At 49.1% G+C, this 11,740-nt stretch overlaps 1 protein-coding gene across 3 annotated transcripts; it reads left to right on the top strand.

The window, feature by feature from the left end:
- Positions 1-1,818: 1,818 nt before the first annotated feature.
- POLG2 (DNA polymerase gamma 2, accessory subunit) lies at positions 1,819-9,868 on the top strand. Of its 3 annotated transcripts, none has more exons than XM_075846518.1 (9): positions 1,819-1,965; positions 5,728-6,234; positions 7,078-7,204; positions 7,505-7,610; positions 7,680-7,853; positions 8,043-8,183; positions 8,385-8,465; positions 9,338-9,438; positions 9,674-9,868. In XM_075846518.1, exons 2-9 carry the CDS (start codon positions 5,823-5,825, stop codon positions 9,837-9,839), a joined length of 1,308 nt encoding a protein of 435 aa, XP_075702633.1. In that variant the 5' UTR covers positions 1,819-1,965; positions 5,728-5,822; the 3' UTR covers positions 9,840-9,868. The 3 variants fall into 3 exon arrangements, with proteins under 3 accessions (XP_075702633.1, XP_075702631.1, XP_075702632.1); XM_075846516.1 differs by lacking the exon at positions 1,819-1,965 and adding an exon at positions 2,662-2,817; XM_075846517.1 differs by lacking the exon at positions 1,819-1,965 and adding an exon at positions 2,853-3,008.
- The last annotated feature ends 1,872 nt before the right edge of the window (positions 9,869-11,740 follow it).

Below are 11,740 nucleotides of genomic sequence, written 5' to 3'. Positions count from 1 at the left end.
TGGAGGCTGCCGCAGCGCCCTCTGTGGAGGCTGCCGCTGCCCCCTCTGTGGAGGCTGCCGCTGCGCCCTCTGTGGAGGCTGCCGCAGCGCCCTGTGGAGGCTGCCGCTGCCCCCTCTGTGGAGGCTGCCGCTGCCCCCTCTGTGGAGGCTGCCGCAGCGCCGCTTCTGGCACTCTGCCTGGGATTCCAGCTCTGTTCCTGACATCACTGTCCATATATGGGCAGATATGTCAGGAAATTCTGCAGCGTCCTGGAGCAGAGCCTATACTAGCGCTCTGCCCGAGACTCCGCTCTGGGGAAAACCCAGACATCGCTGTTCATGTGTGGACAGCGATGTCAGGGAATTCCACAGAGTCCAGGAGCAGAGCCGACACCAGCGCTCTGCTCCGGGCAAGACCCTGACACTGTCCATATATGGGCAGCGATGTCAGGGAATTCCACAGAGTCCCGGAGCAGATCCTGTACTAGCAGCTCTGTGTCCCATGGGCCGCAGATTACAGCCCCAGGGGCCGCATGCGGTCCGCGTGCTTGAGACCCCTGATATAGACTGATATGACCGTGGGAAAGTAGTTGTCAGCCTGTCTGCAGGGAATGCTTTTGTGTGGGGTAAATGATATATGGTAAGGAATCCTGGGGAGTGACCACTACTATAGAGTAAAGATGCAGAGCCGCCAGGACAATGCTGGACCGGTACCTGCACTCAGATCCTGCCGCTGGAGCATCAAGGTCCAAGTCAACCTCAGTCTAAATGGCTGATAACAGTGATCTGTGCTGAAATTAGATCACATCCTCCTGGAAGAAAATTGCTAAGGTTCCCATTCATTGCCTGCAAGCAGAGATCCTGAAAAGTGAAAGTATAGCGAGATGTAGAACACTAGAATCTTCACTTTAATCACCTGAAGAGACCCCCAGAGATCCACAGGTGCCGGACAGCGGGGTCCAGCTGGTGATGCTGCCTCTGATCCTGGGACGGTCAGGTGGAGTGTAAGGCCGTAGTCATCAGTGTGATGGGGTCACGCGGCTGCGCTAAAATCTATGTATGGGGCTGTTCACATGGGAGGGAGGGCGGGCAGATCCTATTTTCTTGGTCCCCTCACATCTAAGGGATCTGTGAAAACGTGTCCTGCACGGGTGCAAATCGGCCCTAAAACTAGTTCTTGACGGCTGATTTGCCGCCTAGTTGTCTGAATAAGGCTGCGTTCACACAGTGAAGAAAAATAAAATGCCAATAAAAACAGATCAACGCTCAGTCTGTCGCAGCCTTTTTGCGACCGTTTCTCCATTTCCATCCATTGCCAGTCCCTATGGCAGTTTTATCTGGGGTTTTTTTCATGGGCGGTAAAAAAAACCTGATGGATTTAATTGTCGAAAGCCCCTGTAGAGGGAGCCGGGCTGCCCCCTGTAGAGGGCGCCGGGCTCACCCCCTGTAGAGGGCGCCGCGCTCGCCCCCTCTAGAGGGCGCCGGGCTCATCTGGCCCGTGAGATCAGTGCTGTTGCCGTGTCATTCACTACTTGGCTCTGCCCGCCCTACTCAGTGTGCCACCCCGGAGTGGACCAGTCACCTGACACCGGCACGCACCGACCTCACTCGGACCGCCGCGTCCTCATTCACTAGTAGTCTGAGTGAGGTCGGTGCGTCGGGTGACTGGACCGGTCCACTCCAGGGGTGGCACGCGGCGGCCTCACTCCCCCAATCTCCAGGGACATAGGAGCGGTCCTAAATGCAGGAAGTGAGGTCAGGTGACTTAAAGGGTTTTTTTCTTCCGTTTTCTCCATCGGGGACGTTTAAGATCCATCCACAGGAAAGGTCAGAAATGTGCGGTGGACGCGGGTCCCAGATCTGTCTCTAGAACAGGGCCCCCTAAACTCCGTTGCACTTCTTTTGAGTTGCGGCTGACTCGCGTGATACCGGAGCATAAAGAAGAAAACGGTGTGGCGCGCCGTTTCCGTAAGCCCCATAGAACTGGTAAGTAGTTACGGAGACGACTGCGCGCCAGACTGACCGACGCAACATCATCAATACGGATGAAAGTCACGCGCCTCTCCACAGAGGACATCAGGGGCTTCCCCGGGCTCCGCGCTAGCTGTGTGTGAGGAATCCTCGGCCAGGACCAGTCTTCACCATGTGAACATACCCATAGAGTGCTATTCTTCTGAAAACGGCCGTGTGAATGTAGCCTAGAGCCTTCGTAAATGAATACCGCCGCTATACCCGCAAGACCACACGGCCATTTACATGCAGTTATACTGTCCTGCTGCACAATGCCCCCTGGCACTGGACTCCTCCCGACATTTTTTTTTTACCTTATAAAACATGCGGTTTTGACGTGGGCAGGTTTGGAGCCCTTCACCCCAGCTGCATAATGACGTGCCCCAAACCTAGGGATAGGTCCCCTAAATCCACGGTGCCCTTTTATGTAGTAATCTATACTCATATCATTCTTCTATTACATAAGCCTGGGAAAGTCAGTAATACCTCTGCTACAGGCATTGAATAATTACAGCAAATATTGCTGAACGTGGCCCGCGAGAAAGACGCGCATGCGCACTCGAGTAAAGAAGCCCAGCCCAGCACAAAAGCACGCGCATGCGCACGGCAGAGGCTGCGGCTTACACAGAGGAAGCAAAACTGCGCACCAATAATACAGACCTACGCTTTGAACGAGCGACGTCCTGCGGGATGAGGTCATACGCGGGACGTACCTCCCACGGACGTCAGAAACGTTTGAAACGCAAGATGCACTGGCAGCCGAGGCTTGGAACGCACAGGAGCCGCCTCTTTTGAAAGCACATGAATGAAGGAGTGAGGAGTGTGCAGGTTCGGGCGGCTGTGGTCACGGTTTATGTCTTGTATTGTGTGAGGGCAAAATACGTTATCCTGCCCGAGCGCCGTCAATAACCATATACATTCTTATATCTGATGTGTAGTGACGTCACACCTCTAGACTATTCAGCAGTAGTGATGTCACTGATGTAAAGTATGACTCCATGGACTCCACCAGCAGAATAGTGAGTGCAGCTCTGGAGTATAATACAGGATATAACTCAGGATGAGTACAGGATAAGTAATGTAATGTATGTACACAGTGACTCCACCAGCAGAATAGTGAGTGCAGCTCTGGAGTATAATACAGGATGTAACTCAGGATCAGTACAGGATAAGTACTGTAATGTATGTACACTGTGACTCCACCAGCAGAATAGTGAGTGCAGCTCTGGAGTGTAATACAGGATATAACTCAGGATCAGTACAGGATAAGTAATGTAATGCATGTACACAGTGACTCCACCAGCAGAATAGTGAGTGCAGCTCTGGAGTGTAATACAGGATGTAACTCAGTATCAGTACAGGATAAGTAATGTAATGTATGTACACAGTGACTCCACCAGCAGAATAGTGAGTGCAGCTCTGGAGTGTAATACAGGATGTAACTCAGTATCAGTACAGGATAAGTAATGTAATGTATGTACACTGTGACTCCACCAGCAGAATAGTGAGTGCAGCTCTGGAGTATAATACAGGATGTAACTCAGGATCAGTACAGGATAAGTAATGTAATGTATGTACACAGTAACTCCACCAGCAGAATAGTGAGTGCAGCTCTAGAGTATAATACAGGATGTAACTCAGGATCAGTACAGGATATGTAATGTAATGTATGTACACAGTGACTCCACCAGCAGAATAGTGAGTGCAGCTCTGGAGTATAATACAGGATGTAACTCAGGATCAGTACAGGATAAGTAATGTAATGTATGTACACAGTGACTCCACCAGCAGAATAGTGAGTGCAGCTCTGGAGTATAATACAGGATGTAACTCAGGATCAGTACAGGATAAGTAATGTAATGTATGTACACAGTGACTCCACCAGCAGAATAGTGAGTGCAGCTCTGGAGTATAATACAGGATATAACTCCGGATCAGTACAGGATAAGTAATGTAATGTATGTACACAGTGACTCCACCAGCAGAATAGTGAGTGCAGCTCTGCAGTATAATACAGGATATAACTCCGGATCAGTACAGGATAAGTAATGTAATGTACACAGTGACTCCACCAGCAGAATAGTGAGTACAGCTCTGGAGTATAATACAGGATATAACTCAGGATCAGTACAGGATAAGTAATGTATGTACACAGTGACTCCACCAGCAGAATAGTGAGTGCAGCTCTGGAGTATAATACAGGATGTAACTCAGGACCAGTACAGGATAAGTAATGTAATGTATGTACACAGTGACTCCACCAGCAGAATAGTGAGTGCAGCTCTGGAGTATAATACAGGATGTAACTCAGGATCAGTACAGGATAAGTAATGTAATGTATGTACACAGTGACTCCACCAGCAGAATAGTGAGTGCAGCTCTGGAGTATAATACAGGATATAACTCCGGATCAGTACAGGATAAGTAATGTAATGTATGTACACAGTGACTCCACCAGCAGAATAGTGAGTGCAGGTGCAGCTCTGCAGTATAATACAGGATATAACTCAGGATCAGTACAGGATAAGTAATGTAATGTATGTACACAATGACTCCACCAGCAGAATAGTGAGTGCAGCTCTGGAGTGTAATACAGGATGTAACTCAGGATCAGTACAGGATAAGTAATGTACACAGTGACTCCACCAGCAGAATAGTGAGTACAGCTCTGGAGTATAATACAGGATATAACTCAGGATCAGTACAGGATAAGTAATGTATGTACACAGTGACTCCACCAGCAGAATAGTGAGTGCAGCTCTGGAGTATAATACAGGATATAACTCAGGACCAGTACAGGATAAGTAATGTAATGTATGTACACAGTGACTCCACCAGCAGAATAGTGAGTGCAGCTCTGGAGTATAATACAGGATGTAACTCAGGATCAGTACAGGATAAGTAATGTATGTACACAGTGACTCCACCAGCAGAATAGTGAGCGCAGCTCTGGAGAATAATACAGGATATAACTCAGGATCAGTACAGGATAAGTAATGTAATGTACACAGTGACTCCACCAGCAGAATAGTGAGTGCAGCTCTGGAGTATAATACAGGATATAACTCAGGATCAGTACAGGATAAGTAATGTCATGTATGTACACAGTGACTCCACCAGCAGAATAGTGAGTGCAGCTCTGGAGTATAATACAGGATGTAACTCCGGATCAGTACAGGATAAGTAATGTAATGTATGTACACAGTGACTCCACCAGCAGAATAGTGAGTGCAGCTCCGGAGTATAATACAGGATAAGTAATGTATGTACACAGTGACTCCTCCAGCAGAATAGTGAGTGCAGCTCTGGAGTCTAATACAGGATATAACTCAGGATCAGTACAGGATAAGTAATGTAATGTATGTACACAGTGACTCCACCAGCAGAATAGTGAGTGCAGCTCTGGAGTATAATACAGGATGTAACTCAGGATCAGTACAGGATAAGCAATGTATGTACACAGTGACTCCACCAGCAGAATAGTGAGTGCAGCTCTGGAGTCTAATACAGGATATAACTCAGGATCAGTACAGGATAAGTAATGTAATGTATGTACTCAGTGACTCCACCAGCAGAATAGTGAGTGCAGCTCTGGAGTATAATACAGGATGTAACTCAGGATCAGTACAGGATAAGCAATGTATGTACACAGTGACTCCACCAGCAGAATAGTGAGTGCGGCTCTGGAGTATAATACAGGATGTAACTCAGGATGATAATCTTTTCTTCTTTTGGCAGGGTTCCTCTTGACCGCTACACATAATGGATCTCAGCGCTGGCGGTTCATCGGTTTGCTCCGCCGGCTGATTAGGGTCACATGACTGAAGTTGAGGATGTCTTGCGTTGTAGTCAGGGTGACCTGGAGCATGGACAGGAGGTTGATAGTGACGTCGTGCAGAGGTTGGCTGCGTCCTAGTATCAGGCTATACGCGGCGCCGTCTTCTGATCGGACGCGAGACGCCCTGTTAGATTTGTGTCAGCGCCGGGGTTTTATTCTGGGGGAGGGGCTGACCGTGGCCTCCGTTCTAGGAGGATGTCACAGCCTCGGACCCCTGGGCATCCAGATGAAGAAGAACATTATAAACGAGTGGTGGAACATGGTGGCGCTGAGCCCGGAGCAGGTCCTGCCCATCGACACTCTGCGCCATTGTCCTGATCTCAACGACTCAACCAGAAACGAGCCGCACGCGGCGACAGAGGAGCGCCAGGGGCACCGCACCATTCTACGCCAGGACCTACTGTATGGTAATGGGCCACCGGGGTATAGGAACTAGTTAAAGGGCCGGTGTCAAGTCTTCTGTACGGTGAAAAGTTCTACAACTCTGTGTTTCAATCGTTCATCGTTTTTCAAGATCTCTGCTTGCAGTCAATGAATGGGAACATTCTCCTTTACATCAGTCCGAAAGCCTGTATTAATATTTCTCGCAGCAGAGCGTTTTTTTACAGTTGTACGCAGCGTGTGATTCCAGGATAGTGCAAACGATTTGTGCTGCTGCGTTTATCTCTCAGAGCGATGTGTAGACTGCACACAATTGAAACAAATCCTCTGCTGTGAGAAGTTTAAAGTGAGGATATGGTTTCAGCCTCTGAATGTACATGGGATTTCCGTTCACTGACAGCAAGGAGGTATGTTGAGAATGGTGCAGAATTGAAAGACCAAGTAGATTGGAAAATTGTGGAAGTTTATTACGGGTGACCGGACCCTTTCATGATCATTGAGGGTCCCGTGTCTGACGTTACCTCATTAACCCCTTACCAACGCAGCTGTACGTCATAGCCGGTGTTGGGGGGGACGGGACAGATCGGTCTCGTGGGCTAAGCCTGCGGCCGCTGTCTGTGGTGTTGCCAATGGTAGAAAAGTTATGGCTCTCCGTTTTGTGTCGCCGTATTTTCCCCCTACGTCCATGTCACACCCGCGGGTGCAGGAAGCAGAGGTATGGGGGGCTGTTTGCAGGGTCCTCACACTGTAGAGCGGTTGTAGCTGTTTCTTTGCTGCCCGTGACCTGGGATTAGGGGGAAATTTGGGTAATACTTAGTCGAAATAGATGTATTTTATAAACCGCCCCCTTTTTTCGGTCCATGTTGCAGGCGCCTTATTGCACTACGTTGACTGTCTGGAGCTGGTGAACCGGAAGCTGCCGCTCGGTATAGCAGAGGTGGGAAAATGCTTTCATACCGTCCCGGATCTGCAAGACAATGGCGCCGGTCTCCACCGGTATGTAACCGTCAGTTGAGGTCTTGGCCTGGGTGACGTGGCGCAGGAGCGTTGCGAAATCCGTTGTAGCACTCTGTAATAATTGTTGTGCAGCCATTTTTGGACGCAATATATAAACCACCACCAGCAGGGGCGCCCTTTTGTTTACAGGCTTCTGATTGTCCGCCAACGTTTTGCATCAGACCCTGCCCATTGGCCGTATTCCGGCTCCGTGAATGGCGTCCGTTACCTGTTGACTGAGCTAGGGGGAGCGCGCAGGGGTAGTGAGTACCTGGTGGTGTTCATGTTTCTGCGTTTCAGGACGGGGGAGAGGACGGCGGCGGCGCTCTGCTGGTTCAGTTCTGGAAAAACGTTGTCGGAGTGGCGCGACTACTGGCTGCGGCACAGGCTGCTGTGGTGGCGCAGGGTGAGTGACCCGTCCGGAGGGAGGGGGAGGGGGTACTGCCATCTCCGGTGACCACCTATGTCTCCCCAGTTCGCGCAGATCCCGTCTGGATTCAGCAGCAGCGACGAGCAGGACGCAGAGGGAGCGAAGACCTTCCTCATCAATTACCACTTTCCCTGGGGGAAGGAGCCAGTGGAGATCCTGCGCACGATGGAAGACTCCGCCCTCACCCAGATGCATGCTGGGGCCGGCGCCAAACTCCACGTACGTATTACTATGATCCGTGTTCGTATAAACCCTAATATTCATGGATGCCAGATTATCAGAAGTTCCGGATTATTGGATATTTTAGTTCACAGATATTTTGTAGTTCTGGATTATCAGATTTGCCGGATTAAAGGAATTTTCCTGTGTGTATTCGTCACCCTGGTCTTATCCTTTCCGCATCGCCAGGGCCGGGACGGCAGGAAGTCGATCGTCCCACATGTGTTGTGGCTGAGCAGCGATCTGGACCGCGGTTTGTTGGCGTTCCTCTCCGACGCTCTGCACCTGACCGCGTCCCTGTCACCGCGGGGGAAGGAGCAGCCGAGAACGGTAAATTCTCATCTATTGTGCAGAGACAGTAGATCGGGAATTCCTGGTAGTTGTCAGCCGCGATCTGTTCTTTGTAGTATAGGGGGATGGCATATACGGTTTATGGGAGGGTCCGTGTGGTACTATATATATATATATATATATATATATATATACCGGGACGTGTATATTCTCAGTGTGATGTCATACTTTCCCTTTTAGGTGTTGAAGATTCATCCATCTTTGGCCCCCGTTAAAGTGGCGTTGGATTTGGGGAAAGGCCCCGCTTCCGATTTACGACTGGTACGTAGACGGTTATATAGAATAGATTAGTAAAATTCCTTTAATCCGGTATCAATGTAACAAGTAGTGGATTATCAGATATTCTGGATTATCCGAGAGATATACTGTGTGTGTGTATATATAGTGACATTCTGGCGTTGGTGAGACCAGTGTGGTGATAGATTATCAGATATTCTGGATTATCAGAGATATAGATATATATATATATAGTGACATTCTGGCGTTGGTGAGACCAGTGTGGTGATAGATTATCAGATATTCTGGATTATCAGAGATATATATATATATAGATATATAGTGACATTCTGGTGTTGGTGAGACCAGTGTGGTGATAGATTATCAGATATTCTGGATTATCAGAGATATATATATATATATAGATATATAGTGACATTCTGGCGTTGGTGAGACCAGTGTGGTGATAGATTATCCGATATTCTGTATTATCAGAGATATATATATATATATATAGATATATATATATATAGTGACATTCTGGTGTTGGTGAGACCAGTGTGGTGATAGATTATCAGATATTCTGGATTATCAGAGATATATAGTGACATTCTGGTGTTGGTGAGACCAGTGTGGTGATAGATTATCAGATATTCTGGATTATTGGATATTTCACCTGACCTGTGAGTTGACAGATTATGAGCCTTTTATATCTAACCTTGTGACCTATAACAACCAATCCGCTTTCATCTCTCAGACAGCTGTGGTAAAGTGAAAGCTGCGCTGTGACTGGTTGCTTCAGGTCACATGGCGGCTCCTCAGTTCTGAGGCGCTGGTAGTAGACATGTCTGATGATTGAGGGGTCGGCGGTGGAGGAGACCCCCGGTAATGTCCTGTATTCCCCTCCTCTCTGTCAGGTTTGTCAGGGATTGTTGTCGGAGCTGCGGGGTGGCGGGATCGCCGTGTGGCCCGGATACCTGGACACGCTACATACCCCGATGGAGCCGCTGTTTACAAAGTGAGTGGAGGAGATGGAGTCTAATACAGTACAATTCCTTTAATCCAGCATCAATGGGGTTTGACAGGGGTTAAATGATCATATATTCTGGATTATCAGATGTTCATGTAATAATAGACTACGGCCCAGAGAATTCCACATGTATTGCATTGTGTGCCGGATTATCAGACGGCGGATTGTACATAGCTGCTGTGTAGAGCGGGGGATGGTTACGTTGTCTGTGATGTGTTTGCAGGTACGATGAGATGGGCGTCATGTTCACGGTGCTGGTGAGTGACGTCACGCTGGAGAGTGGTCTGCTCCACCTGCGGAACCGCGACACCACCATCAAAGAGACATTACACATCTCCAAACTGAGAGCGTTCCTAACACAGTACATGTCATCCGCCAACCGACTGTGAAGAGCAAATAAATCTCCCTCCACCAGCGACTCCGCACTTCATGTTCTCCGAGCAACGACACTTGGGGTGCAGGATAACGACACTTGGGGTGCAGGATAACGACACTTGGGGTGCAGGATAACGACACTGACACTTGGGGTGCAGGATAACGACACTGACACTTGGGGTGCAGGATAACGACACTGACACTTGGGGTGCAGGATAATGACACTGACACTTGGGGTGCAGGATACTGACACTTGGGGTGCAGGATAATGACACTGACACTTGGGGTGCAGGATACTGACACTGACACTTGGGGTGCAGGATAATGACACCGACACTTGGGGTGCAGGATAACGACACTGACACTTGGGGTGCAGGATACTGACACTTGGGGTGCAGGATACTGACACTTGGGGTGCAGGATAATGACACTGACACTTGGGGTGCAGGATAATGACACTGACACTTGGGGTGCAGGATAATGACACTGACACTTGGGGTGCAGGATAACGACACTGACACTTGGGGTGCAGGATAATGACACTGACACTTGGGGTACAGGATAATGACACTGACACTTGGGGTGCAGGATACTGACACTGACACTTGGGGTACAGGATAATGACACTGACACTTGGGGTGCAGGATAATGACACTGACACTTGGGGTGCAGGATACTGACACTGACACTTGGGGTGCAGGATACTGACACTGACACTTGGGGTGCAGGATAATGACACTGACACTTGGGGTGCAGGATAATGACACTGACACTTGGGGGGCAGGATAATGACACTGACACTTGGGGGGCAGGATAATGACACTGACACTTGGGGTGCAGGATACTGACACTTGGGGTGCAGGATACTGACACTTGGGGTGCAGGATAATGACACTGACACTTGGGGTGCAGGATAATGACACTGACACTTGGGGTGCAGGATAACGACACTGACACTTGGGGTGCAGGATAACGACACTGACACTTGGGGTGCAGGATAATGACACTGACACTTGGGGTACAGGATAATGACACTGACACTTGGGGTGCAGGATACTGACACTGACACTTGGGGTACAGGATAATGACACTGACACTTGGGGTGCAGGATAATGACACTGACACTTGGGGTGCAGGATACTGACACTGACACTTGGGGTGCAGGATACTGACACTGACACTTGGGGTGCAGGATAATGACACTGACACTTGGGGTGCAGGATAATGACACTGACACTTGGGGGGCAGGATAATGACACTGACACTTGGGGGGCAGGATAATGACACTGACACTTGGGGTGCAGGATACTGACACTTGGGGTGCAGGATACTGACACTTGGGGTGCAGGATACTGACACTTGGGGTGCAGGATACTGACACTTGGGGTGCAGGATAATGACACACTTGGGGTGCAGGATAATGACACTGACACTTGGGGGGCAGGATAATGACACTGACACTTGGGGGGCAGGATACTGACACTTGTACAGGATAATGATACGCTGACACTTGGGGGACAGGATAATGACGCTGACACTTGGGGGACAGGATAATGACACTTGGGGTACAGGATAATGACGCTGACACTTGGGGTACAGGATAACGATACGCTGACACTTGGGGGACAGGATAATGACACTTGGGGTACACTTCTGCTTGTATCTCAGATTGGGCGGCTGACTAAGGTTTGGTGTCAGTGTGGTAAGTGTATTTCTGAGTATTGATGAGTACTTTTTGGGGTGTCCAGTGTGGCTCTACATAAGTTGGGGGTTCAGGTTTATGGTGGCCTGTGACAGACTGTTGATCTGTGACCTTGCGCTGCATCTTGTATTTGGACGGCATGTTCCTTTAAGAGTAAAGGCCCTCTTACACTGGGCGATTATCGGGCAGATAATTATTTGATATATAGCGCTC

The sequence above is a fragment of the Rhinoderma darwinii genome, chromosome 13, assembly GCF_050947455.1.
Source record: "Rhinoderma darwinii isolate aRhiDar2 chromosome 13, aRhiDar2.hap1, whole genome shotgun sequence".
NCBI lineage: Eukaryota > Metazoa > Chordata > Amphibia > Anura > Rhinodermatidae > Rhinoderma > Rhinoderma darwinii.
The sequence above is the reverse complement of the archived record's forward strand: the minus strand, read 5'-3'. Positions and strand labels throughout refer to the sequence as shown.

Coding starts and splice junctions, on each gene's coding strand:
- POLG2 (XM_075846518.1), top strand. CDS start 5,823: ATGTCTTGCGTTGTAGTCAGGGTGACCTGGAGCATGGACAGGAGGTTG. Junction 7,854..8,042: donor GGGCCGGCGCCAAACTCCAC/GTACGTATTACT, acceptor CCGCATCGCCAG/GGCCGGGACGGCAGGAAGTC. Junction 9,439..9,673: donor ATGGAGCCGCTGTTTACAAA/GTGAGTGGAGGA, acceptor ATGTGTTTGCAG/GTACGATGAGATGGGCGTCA.